The following is a 15,737-nucleotide window of genomic DNA, read 5'->3' as shown; positions in this document are numbered from 1 at the left end:
AGACAAAACAACAAGACCACTTCTTTTTGTAATGGCCTCACAGGAGAAGGGTCCCTGAAGAGGAATGGGAAAGTAGTTTGTGTGTGGAAATGAGCATAGCAACTGTGGGAGATGACACCCAACACCCACTTGTCTGTTGTGATAGTAACCACGCCTGGTGGAAAGGGGCAAAGTGATCCCCAAAAACAGAGACAGGCTTTTCACACGGACACATACTCAAAGAAAAATAATTAGTCCTCCAGCCCATCTTTCTGATATTTATGAATGTTTTCATTAACTGTTTAGATGACAAGCAGACAAAGTATCATGAGATACTGCAGGCAAGAAATTCTTGGAATTGCCTCAAAAGCAAATGAAAGAACTTTATAAATACAAGAGTAATAAAGGCAGGCTCATATTTTTGAACTGCAAGCCCTTATAAATTAATATTTCAATTGCTATGAGAACCTTATCAGCTGCATTTGTTTTAATTTCAAAACTGAACTACAAAATATTAAAACTGCAGTTAAGATATACTTTATTACTAGAGAAAAGAAATTTGGTATACATTTTAAGAGCTAATTTTCCACTGCATCATTAAAATTAAGCTAAAAATGGCCTAACTTTAACTATTCAAGTTTCTTTCAATATTGCTTTTGTAAGGGGACTTAATTTAGTGCTCAACTGAAGGATTATTAATTCAATAGACTGGTTTACATATCAGTCTCTGGTTAGTGAGTTAAAACTAGAAGTTTATGCCCAACTCATGAAACATGTACCACAAGTGACTACTTCACTCATAAATATGGATGCCTGGGAGCCTAGTTCTGCAATTCAGTAAAGGAAGTATTTGCTGTAGGATGAAAATAAGTGTGGTGTTCTCACATTCTAAATTTCATAAAACAAATATTTTCTTCTATTTCATATAAATATTTCTTCTGTATTTTTTTCAAGCAGTTGCTTCCATCCCATGCAAAATTACACACCTGAGAAGAAAGCCATGCTGGGATCCAGGTGATTGTCTGGGACACTTGGGAGAGGGCTCTTCCAACAAATGACCAGTAACGTCTATTTTTTCTGAGGTAGCCAACGAGCGTTTTTTCTGATTTTGGTAATTCCCTGTACAATTAAATCCTGATTATTCTTCTGAAAAATATACTGGTGTCAAGTTAACCCAAAACAAACATAAAAAACACTAGGCCTGTTGATTAATTGCTATTAACTCACATGATTAACTCAAAAAATTTAACTGTGATTAAAAACAACAAAACACTAACTGAAATTTATTAAATACTTTTGGATGTTTTTCTACATTTTCAAATATACCGATTTCTATTACAGAATACAAAGTGTACAGTGCTCACTTTATATTATATTTTATTACAAATATTTGCACTGTAAAAATGATAAAGAAAAATAAATATTTTTCAATTCACCTCATACAACTACTGTAGTGCAATCTCTTTATTGTGAAAGTTTAACCTACAAATGTCGATTTTTTTTACCTAACTGCACTCAAAAACAAAACAATGTAAAACTTTAGAGCCTAAAACTCCATTCAGTCCTACTTCTTCTTCAGCCAATTGCTAAGACAAACAAGTTTGTTTACATTTACAGGAGATACTGCTAACTGCTTCTTATTTACAATGTCACCTGAAAGTGAGAACAGGCGTTCACATGGCACTTTTGTAGCTGGTGTTGCAAAGTATTTACGTGCTAGATATGCAAAACATTCATATGCCCCTTCATGCTTTGGCCACCATTCCAGAGGTCATGCTTCCATACTGATGAGGCTCGTTAAAAAAATAACACGTTAATTAAATTTGTGACTGAACTCCTTGGGGGAGAATTGTATGTCTCCTGTTCTGTTTTACCCACATTCTGCCATTAAAGCAGTCTCGGACGATGACCCACTACAGGTTCGTTTTAAGAACACTTTCACAGCAGATTTGACAAAACGCAAAGAAGGTACCGATGTGAGATTTCTAAGGATAGATACAGCACTCGACTCAAGGTTTAAGAATCTGAAGTGCCTTCCAAAATCTGAGAGGGATGAGGTGTGGAGAATGCTTTCAGATGTCTTAAAAGAGCAACACTCCGATGTGGAAACTTCAGAACCTGAACCACCAAAAAAGAAAATCAACCTTCTGCTGGTGGCCTCTGACTCAGATGATGAAAATGAACATCATGAACAAATAAGCGTCAGTCCGCTCTGCTTTGGATCGTTATTGAGCAGAACCCATCATCAGCATGGACGCATGTTTTCTGGAATAGTGGTTGAAGCATGAAGAGACATATGAATCTTTAGTGCATCTGGCATGTAAATATCTTGCGATGCCAGCTACAACAGTGCCTTGCAAACGCCTGTTCTCACTTTCAGTTGACATTGTAAACAAGATGTGGGCAGCATTATTCCCTGCAAATTGTAACCAAACTTGTTTGTCTGAGTGATTGGCTGAACTAGGACTGAGTGGACTTATAGGTTCTAAAGTTTTACATTGTTTTATTTTTGAATGCAGTTATTTTTTGTACATAATTCTACATTTGTAAGTTCAACTTTCATGATAAAGAGATTGTATTACAGTACTTGTATTAGGTGAATTGAAATATACTATTTCTTTTGGTTTTTACTGTGCAAATATTTGTAATCAAAAATAAATATAAAGTGAGCACTGTACACTTTGTATTCTGTGCTGTAATTGAAATCAATATATTTGAAAATGTAGAAAACACCCAAAAATATTTAAATAAATGGTATTCTATTGTTTAACAGTGCGATTAATCGCGACTAATTTTTTTAATTGCTTGACAGCCCTAAAAAAACCCAAACATCAAACTATGTCCCAGCATTTCATAATATTACCTGACTTAGCGAAGATACTTCTGCATTCTAGACATTCCCAGTTTTCCTCCCATGACTGTATTGGGGAACAGGCCAAATGAGTTCCACGGGAACCACAACACTGACAGCATTTGATTTCCCATTTACTAAAAGAAAAAAACACACTGTACTTAGAATTAACAGAGGAACGACAGAAGTCAAAACAAAGGCTGTTGGGCAGTAAATCCAATCCACCTACCCTTATAGGATAGCCACAAATCCCTTATTATTTACCAGACTCTAGTTAAATGATATATAGTTAGCCCCTTGGGTTGCACAGTATCCTCTTTCAAAGAGGGTGCACTCCCAATTCACACTAAGGGTATGTCTACACTAAAAACTCAAGTTAACCTATATTAGGTCATCTTACAGCTATCACAGGAGCACTTCCACTGACCTAAGAGGGGCAGTGTGGGGAGCTGTAAGCCGAGTCTCCCGGCTCTGCTGGCAGCTCCCTGCCAGGAGCCCAGCTGCCCCACAGAATCCTGGTGGACTGTGCTCCCCCTCCGTCTCCCTGTTAACCACTAGGAGCGGGGGAAGCCACGCAGGTCTTCTTGTCTCCACGTTCCCCACTGGTGGGCAGGAGGACAGAGCTGCCCAGGGCTTCTTGCCCCCAAGAAGCGAGGTTCAACTGCCCTGGCTTCTTGGCCCCCATCCTGCACCAGGAAGCCTTGTAAATTGACAAGACAGCCAACATTCCCAGGTGGTGGGTTGGGAGGGAGCCTCCCAGGCCTTCTCTCCTTCCCATTCCCCACCAGGAGTGGGGTCCAGCTGCCTGGGCTTCTTGCCCTGGCTGCGAGCCGAGAGTGGGATCCAGCCACGTGGACTTCTCACCCCAGCTCCCTGCCGAGAGCAGGATCTAGCCGCACACAGCTCCCTGCCTGGAGTGGGGTCCCGCTCTCCAGGGGCACCTGGGCTCTAGCTGCCCGGCTTTCTTGTCAATTTCACAGCTAACAGCTGACATAAGCAACACAGCCCATGCAAGTAACACAGTATCTACACATACGTGTAGCCCTAACTACACTGTCATAAGCCCTATGCCTCTCATGGAGGTGGAGTTATTATATCAGTGTAGTAGGGCACTTACACTAGCAGGACAAGGCTGTAGTGTAGACACTGACATAATTAGGTTGATGTAAGGCAGCTTACATTGACCTAATTGTGTAGTGTAGACCAGGCCTAAATCTGAATGCAATGATTAGAATGCTAGTCAGTTTTGAAGAATATCCAGTTTTAAAGAGGCTATGGAGCAGTTAGTGTACCCTTTTTAAGCCAACACATTTGCATAGCCAGTTACTTTCCCCTTCACTACTTTGTGGGATCCACAGCCCAACTTTTTCAAAGTGCCCTGGCTGTTTTTTCCAAATAGCATTTTGTATGATACAGTATTTGATAACCTCACCACTTTCCAAAAGCTGGGACTGTTCTGTAAGAGACATTTAAACTTTTTTTTTTAAAGTATTTGCCTAGATCTTTATATTATATATTTGTTTGCAGTCGTGCCCACAATGTGCTAGGTGCTTCCCATACAGAAAGCAAAAAGGCATGATCCCTGCTCAACGGAGCTCACAAACTAAGACAATTATGAGGCAGTGTACACATAATTAGAATGGGCCATCATGGTGTTTGGCCAAAACTTTATAATCTTGTCAATTTAAGCCAGCAAGATTTCCGATAGGCAGTACAACAGAAATGGTTTTCAAGAGGGACTTGTACATGGAGAGGTTAGGGGCCTTGTTGATGAGCTCAGGAAGCTCCACACTGATGGGAACTGTGGAAGAGAATACTGGGACATTTATGAAATAAGCCAACAAGGAGACAAAATAAGGCAAAGCAGAAGGGATGCGGTTGGTGATGAAAAAGTGCAGGAATTTGAAGGTGGTGACCAGAAGCTTGGATATTGTTGACAGTGATGGAGACAAAGTGAATTGGAGAGGACTTGGGAGGGAAGATATGGAGTTCAATTTTAGGGATGTTAAATTAGAACTGAAGATGAGACATCAAAGAGAAGATAAAAGTGAAAAGTGTAAAGCGAAGAGAATAAAGAAGAGGACAAATTCCTGGGGATATCCAGAGGGAAAGGAGAAGGAAAACCCATTGAAATAGATATTGAAAAAATGGTCAGAGAGGTAGGAAGAAAACTAGGAGAGACAGTATTTTGCAAACCTTGTGGAGGAAAAGATGTCAAGAAGGAAGATGATCAACGGTGCTGAAAAGAGCAGGCAGGTCAAGGAGGACGGACAAAATGAAGAGCCTGAGATCTGAGCTGGAAGAGGTCATTAGAGATCTTATTGTGATTGGTTTCAATAGACTGGAGAGGATTGAAGCTTGTTTGGAAATTGGAGGAGGATTAATAACAGCCATTGTAAATGACTATTCAATGAGTTTAGAGGTGAAGGGAAGGAAGGAAATGAGATCAAAGTAAGGTTTTGGGAAAGTTCAGAGCATACTTGTAAAGTGAGAGGAAGGAGTCAAAGGACAGTAAGAAGCATAGGTCCCCCCTATTTAATAAAAATCCCAGCAGCTGGGTGTTTCTCATAAACTTTCTAATCAGATAGCTGGATCAACTGGAACTAGTCAATTTTGCGATATATCCAATACTTTAGCCAGGTACTTTCAAAGATACCTATTTTAGATATTCTAACACACTTGATATTTTAGCAGCTAAGCATAAATAAAAAATAATTTGTCTTAGTAGTTTGCTACCTCTCTCTGATTTTTAAAGGATGCTGATGATGGTATTACCTCTTTTGCTGCTTTATTTGTGTTGGAGAAGGGATAGAATATGGAAGATAAATCCTGTTGTCTAATTCTCTTGGCTCTTATACTCTGGGTACACTAAGTCTTATTGGTCAATCACTTTTCAAAATAAGATGCATGTTGTAAAGTATTGATAAGATAAATATGTCCAGCTTGCGATAAATTATTTGAAAATGTCGTAGCTTTCATTATTTACTTTTTAAAAACCTCTTCAACATTCTATCTGCGACAGATGCCTATAACATACCATACCCATCCCATTATGTTAAACATATTGGTCTTCAAAATCTGTGTGTGTATATTAATACCTATCAGGTTTATTATAGTCTCTCCCATTCCTGCACAGACATCTTCTAGCGTCACAGTGTTGGTAACGCTGCAGAAGATCTTGATACGCATTCTCCTCGAGTTCCCAGGATGCATCTCTGTAAATATTGCAGACATGGATTAAAAAACATTTTAGTGCTATAATTTTAGCTTTATGTACTGAAATAACTTTATTTTCCTTTGCCACGCATTAAAATTGGAGCTCCCAGAGCATGTAAATATGATTGATAATAATGGCATAATTTGAGTTAATGCAACTATTTAGCAGTGTAATAACAATAAGATAACAGGAGAGAAAGGACCTATTTGGATAAACAGTCCATCTTTACTCAAGATTGTCCTCTGAACTAAATCCATAAGTGTTTTATATAGTTTGACAACTTTAGAGAAAATATCTGAATGTTTTCTTGATAAGATGTTGGAATAATCTATCAACCTTAAAGTTGGAATCTTTTGTTCCCAATGTCTGTATTTTCCTTTCTGGGTTTATGTGGAAGAAATTCAGATACTATAGCAATAAGCAGCAGTAAAAAATAATAAAATAGATTAATCCATATACCCTAGGAAATCATCCTTAGGCACTACAAATACTTTTTCTCAATTCTGGAAGTAGAACTGACAATGTTTGTAGTAGTACTCTTAAGGGTTAATTAAGGGAGGAAGGGAGGAAAAAAAAAAGATGAAGAGAGAAGTCCTCAGCAGATCCTAGAGAAAGAAATGAAGACAGCTAGGACTTGACTACAGTAGAAGCTCAGAGTTATGAGGTATGGGGGTTGTTCATAACTTCAGGAATGGGGGATGTTCATAACTCTGAAATGTTTTTAGCTCTGAACAATACGCTATAGTTGTTCTTTCAAGGTTTACAACTGAATATTGACTTAATACAGCTTTGAAACTTTACTATGCAGAAGAAAATGCTGATTTTAACCATCTTAATTTAAAAGAAATAAGCACAGAAATGGTTTCCTTACCTTGTCAAATCATTTTTTTTAAACTCTCCCCCGCCTTTTTTTTTTTTTTTTTTTTTTTTTTTTTTAGTAGTTCATGTTTAACACAGTACTGTACTGTATTTGGTTTGTTTTTGTTTTGGTCTCGGCCGCTGCCTGATTGTGTACTTCCAGTTCCAAATGTGGTGTATGGTTGACTGGTCCGTTCGTAACTTTGGTGTTCAGACCTCTGAGGTTCTACTGTATAAAGGGGGTGATAGCACACGTTGGCCAGACAAAGAAAGTGAAGAAAATACAGTGTGGAGAGGATGAGAGAGCAGTTGCTGGGAAATGCACCTGCTTTCCCATATTAAATTAAACTGTCCCTATTTTAAAAATACTCTGGCCATATTTAAAAATGAACTGCCCATATTTAAAAATACTAGAATTTTTAAAAATTCTAATACATTGCATTTATATATAGAGAATATTATCTCTAAAATGTAGATTAGTAGTAATATATCTCTATCCTACACTACACATTTGCAGCCTCTCTTAATTTAGTATTCTGCAAATCTGAGGAACATTCTGAAAAGAAGCAAATTGCACCTAAGACAAAAATAAACTGCTCTCATTGCTAGTAGATACCCAGGAAATCCCAATGATAATTCAATTTTTAGTTATATTGCATAAACAAGTACATGGTTTTGGATTTATCATCCTACTTAGTTAGAGTTGTATATAGAATATGGATTATTTGTGAAATTATTGTTAGTTACTTACTTTTCTGGAATGTGTATTCCCATTCTCAACATTTCATTCTGAAATTTGTCTTTATTATTGCACACTGTGCACCTAAAGAAAAATACCCCAGCACTCAGAGCTTGATACTGTATCAGAAAACAGAAAAGAAAATTAATTGAACTATTCACATTTACTCTGTTTCCATCCTTTTGTATCCAATAAGGTCATGGTACCCTGAAGATTGGGCATTACACTCATGGATTCTTTTCTGGCACTGACTTGTTCAGTGCAAGGATCATCTTAGATTTATCACTTAGAAACTAAAGGTGGCCTATTCTATCTTTTCACAAGGGAAATGGCTTACCCAGGGGCTGGGCTTGTAAGATCATCTCCAGGAGGAAAGCATGTGCTTTCCTTTCAATGACCTCCCGTCTCCCGCCCCCCAATTCACTCCGCATCTGAAGAGATTCCTACATCCATGTCGAGCCATGAGAATGAAGGAACAGAAGTAACTAAGGCCACATCACCCTTTTATGATATGGGCTCTAAATGTTCAGGGCTGCAAGAGGGCATTTATGAAGTCCCAACAGACTTTCTTTCTGTAGAAGCTTCCTGAAGACAATCTGAAGTGTGAAGATCTCAAAGAACATCTTTAAAAAGGAATCTTCCCAAACTTGCAGTCCCTAAGAGTGTATTTTAAAGTTGCTGGTCTGAGAACATGGACAAACCAGTTAGTTTTTTCCCAGACCTATAATCAACAGAATCGCTAGATGAAGAAGTTAGTTATAGTCTTATATTTTTGATGTGGCTTTATTACATTTATTGAATATTAAAATAAGAATGTAAACATTAATTTGTTCTATTATTCTAAGTACAAAACAAAATGTTGTGAGCATCACAGAATAAAAGGTTGTCTTACCTGCAAGCAGTCTCTATGAAACCAAGCATTTTTACAGCAAGGACTTTTCAGTATATTGTACATTGGAAAGTGCTCAACAAATTCCAAGCATATTGTGCACTGTGAAGAGCCTCTAGATTCATCAGATGGAAGTTTCTGAACTGGCCGGTGCTCCCAACAATATGACCTTAAAGAGAAAATTAAAGCTCTGCTTAATGACATTAAACTTCAAAAACAATTAAACTATTGTTTTTAATACTAAAGAGAGTAACACTATACCCTGTATCATAACTTCAGACTTTACTAATTTTAATTTTTCACACATGTAGTTTAGAAATAAATCATTTTAGAACAGGTTAAAAACCATATATTCAATATGCAAAAATGTTCACAAACAAATTAATATAAAATAGCAAGAAAACGGATTCTCTGATTCCCGATCCGTTGTTCAAAAAGATTACTAAAAACACCAAAGGTTTTGTATTGGTCCAGCAAAGCATTTCTGGTTCTTAAAACAAAAGTGTCGCCTAATTAAAATAATAATACATTACTTTGGTGTTATCAGATTTTAATTTTTAAAATCTCTCAATAATTCCACAAAGCCCACACAACAGCCAAAGAAATTAAGATTTAATTGAGAGTTTGAAAAAGCATGTGTTAGACTGAGAAAATATCAGTAATCTAAAGTGAAGTTCTACTCTAAAAATAAACTTTGGGTTTATATTTATTGTATCTCACTGGTTCCATATAAAACGTGTTCAGTTTACAAGTTAAATTATTCTTCATCCCCCATTGCCAACCCTGCAAACTCAACCTGGGATAAGAAGAATCAACTGTTCTTTTTATGCTCACACACTATCGGCAGGAGCCTAGATACAACTAAACAGTAGATGTAGTTCCGGTGCAACCAAGGGGACGGGGCTTTTTGTTGTTGGGGCTTTTTTTGTGATGCTGCATTGAAGGATAATTCAGCTTGACTTTCAGGTCCCAGGATGAATTTGAAGGACTGGCAGTTAGAAAAAGAATATTTTTCATTTGTAAATTGAGCAAATTTGATCTGAAGTCAAACAACAAAAATGGAATCATTATTATAATTACTTTTCAGAGTTTAAACCTGATACTTAAGCTGAAGTCCAACTTCGCAATTTTATGTAGAACATTAAAATGTGTGCTAATATTAAGAGTTAACATTTAGTTGCATCCTAAAAATACTGAAAAACTGTTTCACAAATATTATATGTATGCTGTAGTAATGGCATGGCTATCAGATGATCCATTCCCTGCTTCTTGGTTCAGACAGGAGCATTTCATCCCCCTCGGGCCCAAGTGAAAAATGTGAGGAAAATTTAACCAGAAGACAATATACCTCAAAATATGATTCTCTAAACTGTAAGAAAAATAGTAGATTTCTTTCTTCTATTAAATAGATAATTAGGAGGCCATTTATAATGCCCACTCCCGCTTCTTGTAGGAAAAAGAAGAGCAAGTGTATTTCAAAAAGGAGCACCTCTTATTCAGTAAGGAGTGTAATTATACCTGACAATAAAACACTTACCCAAAGTGTTCCATGAATTGGAAAATGCATTCCCTTTGAACCCCACAAGGGAAATGATAACTTCGTTTGCATTTGGGTGCTACACATCCAATCGAAGCACCTTTTTTCTTACAGATATTACATTTCTAAGAGAAAGTTTTAGAAATGAAAGCCCATTAAAACTTAAGTCCAATTAAAATTGCTGGAATTATAACATTAACAAAAGAAATCTGACATAAGGAGTATAGAAAAGGAAATGGCGCTATACTGAACTGTTCCAGAGGATAATCTAGCTAGATTGAATGCATCCGATGAAGTGAGCTGTAGCTCACGAAAGCTTATGCTCAAATAAATTTGTTAGTCTCTAAGGTGCCACAAGTACTCCTTTTCTTTTTGCGAATACAGACTAACACAGCTACTACTCTGAAACCTAGCTAGAATTGTAGCATTACTAATCTACTTCTGTTTTATGTACTTTTCAAAGACTTAAATAAACTCTGACAAATAAGTTGGCATTCCGTATTTTAATCATGGTATCCAAGGTTGCTGTACAAGTGCAGCCATTGTTAAAATATGTTAATTCTATCAACAAAAATATACAAACAGTTTGGGGCTCAACAGATGCTATAGAGGCAATCTGGATATTTTAGACAACTTGCTCTCTTAACTGGTTCCTGCTCAGCTATTCGAGTTAGACTTATCAAAAACATTAAATGTTTTTGTTTCATCCTGAAAATGTAAGGGTCTACCCACACCATCTGTTTTATCAGTCCTTTGTGTTTTGTCCCAAAGACTCTGATTAATTTGACACCCAATCTGCTGGACAGGTGAAAATGACATTTTCCTCATTGGGTTTTAATCACTGTCTCTTCTGTAACAAATATCAGCCAACTACCATTGTCAATATTTACTATATATGTGTATATTGTGTGTGTGTATACACACACACACACACATACATATATACACACACACACACACACACACTTGCCAATATACACAATCATTTAAAAATAAGAATTCAGACTCTTGAAAGTAGGATATACCTGCCCATAAAATGAATCAAATATGACACATAGTACAGTAAGTACTTATGAAAAATGCAACGGTCAATATTTCCCATTTGTAAAGAAAAATCATTCTTTAATTTAAAAAAAAATCTAAAGATTCATTACAAACCAGATTTGTTATTGAGTTTAAAGTGCAAAAATGATGAAACAAAGATTAACACAGTGGTAATACTGGAGCTTGATTCTTACCAGTTTTGCAGCTCTGTTTACTTCTTTCCTAATGTCTTTGATTAAAAACCCATAAACTCCTTCATCTTCTTCACCCCTCTGCCAAATTCCACTTGACATCAACTATAAATACAGTTAAAATTAGTAAGAAATTGCAATACACTAAACCATTTTTTAATCAACTTTAATGTCTAGGACTGCACTATAAGATCTGTTGGTATCAATATGGAAAACCCTAGTAGACTGATTTAACATGTTTAAGACAGTGATATTCTATTATGCAGAGGCATAATAGTCTTTCCCTTCCTCCCAGCATACTGCTGCTAAGAAACTGCAGGAATCTGTTTGACTAATTTCTAGGACCAAACTTAATATATTCTAGGGTCCAGGAGACAGTGGCTGCGGACGTTGCAGAACAAGCAACACTAATTTAGGAAAGTTTTAGAACACATGGATGTGCCCAGAATGAGAAAAGCAATCTTATCCTAGTCACTTTAAAAAAAAAAAAACAAAATCTTCAGCAATTGACTAGTCTAACTTCCACCTAAACAAGAAGAGCATTTTCACACACCGACTCACCAACCTAGCGAGGAGGGCTTTAAACTAGGTTCAAGGGATGCAGGTGACTAAAGCCCACAGGTAGACTAAAGCCCATATTTAAAAGGTGACCTAAACAGAAAGCTACATATTGGGGGGAGAGGAGTGGCAGGGAATGGAAAATTATAGCAGGGTCATGGGAACAACAACAACAAGAGGGAAAACAGAGGGGAAATTTGCCCTAGATGTCTGTACACAAATACAAGTAATATGGAAGAACAGGAAGAACTGGTAGTATTAGTCCATAAGCTAAATTATGACTTAATTCGCTTTATAGAGACTTGATTGGATAAATCTCATGACTGTAATATTGGTATAGAAGGATACAGTTTTTCAGGGAACATGGACAGGGGAAAAAGGTAGGAGGTGCTGCATTATACATCAAAAATATGTACACTTGTTCTGAGGTCCAGAAAAAGGCGAAAGGGAAGATAGTTGAAAGTCTCTGGGTAAATAAAAGGGGGTGGGGAGGGGGAGAGAGGACAGGGGTGATACACAATCGATCTTCTCACCAAATCAGGAGGAAGTTGTGAATGAGGCATTTCTAGAACAAACAACAGAAATATTCAAAACACAAGACCTGGTAGTAATGGGGGACTTTAACTATGCAGACATCTCTTGGAAGGGTAATGCAGCAACGCACAACAACTTCTTCAAATGTATTGATGACAATCTTTTGTTTCAGAAGTGGGAGGAAGTTACCAGGGCAGTCAGTCATTTTAGACTTGATTATAACAGGATTATGAATCTGAAAGTTGAAAGCAATTTGGGTGAAAGTGATCATGAAAAGCTAGGTTTCATTATTCTAAGGAAATGAAGGAGCATGAGTAGGGTGAGCAGATAGCATGTGTGAAAAATCAGGACAAGTGGGGGGAGGGAGAAATAGTTGCCTATATAAGACAAAGCCCCTAATATCGGGACATCTAGTCATTTTAAGCGTGAGCAAAAGAATAAGCACAATGGATTACAAAAAGGCAGACAAACTCAGAACTGGTAGTAAGGTCCCGTGGGAAGAAGAGCTAAGGGAAAAAGGAATTCAGGAGAGCTGGCAGTTTCTCAAAGAGACAATACTGAAGACACAACAAACTAACCTGATGAGAAGGAAAAATAGAAGAATAAGAGGCCAATATGGCTCTTTAATCACCTGAACATCAAAAAAGAATCAGACCAAAAGTAGAAACATGGACAAATTGCCAAGGATGAGTGCAAAAGATTAGCACAAGCATACAGGGACAGAATCAATAAGGGTAAGGCACAAAATGAATAACACCTAGCAGTGATCATAAAAGGCAATAAGAAGAGATTCTATGTAAACACATTAGAAGCAAAAGACAGACAAAGGAAGGAGAGGGTTACTCACATTCTGCAAAAAGAAAAGGAGTACTTGTGGCACCTTAGAGACAAACAAATTCATTTGAGCGTAAGCTACAGCTCACTTCATCGGATGCATTCTGCAGTAACTGAGATTCTTCAAGAATTGGAGATTTTTGGTAGCAGTGCCCATTTGGGCCGCACATGCAACCAAACTGCCCTCAGGTCCTTCTCTACTGCAGAGTCTATGTCTAAACTCTGAAGTAGAGGAGACAGGGCTGGTAGTGGAGCACCCAAAGGGACACACATCTTGAAGAACTTGTTACTGCACAAGGTGAGTAACCCTCTCTTCTTCTTCGAGAAGTATCCCTATGGGGGCTCCACTTTAGGTGGCTGCAAAGCAGTGCCCCGTGTTGGGCAGATGGGGCTTCAGAGTTGGATTCTTTATTGATGATAATACAGTTAGTCCCAATAGCGCATCAGATGCTGAGTCTTGAGTGACTGCATAATGTTCTGTAAACATGTGAGCAGACGCCCAGCTTGCAGCTCTACAAATGTCTGTGATGAGAACATTGTTGAAGAAAGCTAGAGGTCAAAAGCGATGTTGTAGAGTGTGTTCCAGTCCCTGGTGGGGGCTGAAAGTCTTGTTACTGACAGCAATAGTTAATACAATTGGAAATCCATTTTGAGAGTCTTTGTTTAGATATGGATAAGCATTTATATCTCTCCACAACTGAAAGGAATAGTCTAGGTGATTTTCTGAAGGGTTTTGTCCTTTCCAGGTAGTAGGCTCCTAATGTCTAGTGTGTGGAACATTGCCTCCCTTTTATTCCTGTGTGGTTTGGGGAAGAACGATGGAAGATGAATAGGCTGATTCAAGTGGAAGGATGAAGGTATTTTAGGTACAAAATTGGGTGTGGTCTCAAAGTAACTTTATCTTTGAAGAAAACTGTAAAGGGGTGGGGGCTATTCCAGGAAAGCTCCTATTTCCACCACTCTTTGTGTGGATGTGATGGCCATGAGAAAGGCAGTCTTCACAGAGAGATGTATGAGTGAGCAGGTCACCATGGGCTCAAGTGGGGCACCAGTGAGGCATCTTAGAACTAAGTTAAGGTCCCAAGGTGGTGTAGCATCTCAAATTTATGGGTAGAGGTTCCAAATACTTCTAAGAAAACTTTTTGTTGTGCGATGTGTGAACACCTGTTGATCTTATCGTGGAAGGCTGAAATTGCCATGGGATGTTCCCTCAGAGAACTTGATGATAGTCCTGATATTTTTAGTCCTAGGATATAGTCCAGCACCAACAGCAAGGGAGAGAATATAGCTGTGATGTATATATTGTCACACCAGATTCAGAATCTCTTTAATTTCTGAAGGTAAGTATAACGTATGGTGGTTTTTCTGCTATTTAACAGTATCTTTTTCACGTCTTCAGAACAATTCATTCGACATCTTGGAACCATCAAAGAGCCATGATTTCACATAGAGAACTTCTAAATTTGAGTGGCAAATCTGGCCTGCATCCTGACACAGGAAGTGTGGAATGGGATGAAGACTGATTGGTGGGCACATTGTCATTCATAAAAGGTAAGGGAATCATGTTTGTCTGGACCCACGTTGGGGATATCAAAATGATCATGGCCTTTTCTTCCTTTATTTTGTGTATTACTTTCGGTATTAATGGGAAAGAGGAAAGGCGTATAGAAGGAAAAGGCATCCCCCAGAAATTGACGATCCAGTCCTGCTTTTGAGCAGAATTGTGGGCACTTGCTGTTCCTGGCCATGGCAGAAAGATCTATGCTTGGGAATCCCCAACGCCTGAATATTTTGTGTAGGACCATGGTATCTAGTTCCCACTCATGTTCTTGTGAGAATTTCCTGCTGAGCGTGTCCTGCTGTCATGTTGGAGCAAGACGGGGAGAGCATGTGTGGACCAAATGGGCACTGCTATCAAAAATATCTGATCCTAGGCGCAGGGATGCAGACACACTCAAGTGGAGCACCCACAGGGGCACTACTCGAAGAAGACGTGTAGGTTCATACTTAGCAGGGAAGGAGAGCTAATAACAGATGATATCAAGAAGGCTGAGGTGTTTAATGCCCATTTTGCATCAGTCTTCACTAAAAAGGTTAACGGTGATGAGACTTAACCCAATTAATATTAACAACAACGAGGAAGGAACACAAGCCAGAATAGGAAAAGAAAAGGTTAAAGAATATTTAGAGAAGTTAGATGTAGCCAAGTTGGCTGGCCATGATGAAATGCACCCTAGGTACTTAAGGAACTAGCTGAAACAATCTTGGAACCATTAGCGATTATCTTGGAGAACTCATGGAGGATAGTTGAGGTCTCAGAGGACTTGAGAAAAGCAATCATAGTACCAATCTTTAAAAATGTGAACAGAGAGAACTTGGGGAATTCTAGACCAATCACAGCCTAACTTTGATACCTGGAATGATATTGGAACAAATTATTAAACAATCAATAGGTAAGCACCTAGAGGATAATAGGGTTAAAATGATTTGTCAAGAACAGATGATG

At 38.0% G+C, this 15,737-nt stretch overlaps 1 protein-coding gene across 5 annotated transcripts in view; it reads right to left on the bottom strand.

The window, feature by feature from the left end:
- Nucleotides 1–15,737, bottom strand: part of G2E3 (G2/M-phase specific E3 ubiquitin protein ligase) — a 52,253-nt gene that overhangs the window by 16,515 nt on the left and 20,001 nt on the right. For 2 of the 5 annotated variants that reach the window (XM_037900530.1, XM_037900532.1), the window contains exons 5-11: nucleotides 11,309–11,410; nucleotides 10,071–10,195; nucleotides 8,537–8,702; nucleotides 7,657–7,763; nucleotides 5,929–6,045; nucleotides 2,843–2,967; nucleotides 966–1,098 (exon numbers count right to left, since the gene is read on the bottom strand). In XM_037900530.1, coding sequence (XP_037756458.1) covers nucleotides 966–1,098; nucleotides 2,843–2,967; nucleotides 5,929–6,045; nucleotides 7,657–7,763; nucleotides 8,537–8,702; nucleotides 10,071–10,195; nucleotides 11,309–11,410 — 875 coding nt within the window. The remainder of the gene's footprint in view (nucleotides 1–965; nucleotides 1,099–2,842; nucleotides 2,968–5,928; nucleotides 6,046–7,656; nucleotides 7,764–8,536; nucleotides 8,703–10,070; nucleotides 10,196–11,308; nucleotides 11,411–15,737) is intronic. The other 3 variants (XM_037900533.2, XM_043548730.1, XM_037900534.2) reach the window with 2 other exon arrangements.

This window comes from Chelonia mydas, chromosome 6 (genome assembly GCF_015237465.2).
Source record: "Chelonia mydas isolate rCheMyd1 chromosome 6, rCheMyd1.pri.v2, whole genome shotgun sequence".
Classification (NCBI taxonomy): Eukaryota; Metazoa; Chordata; order Testudines; family Cheloniidae; genus Chelonia; species Chelonia mydas.
Note: the sequence above shows the minus strand (reverse complement) of the source record. Positions and strands in the feature narration are given on the sequence as shown.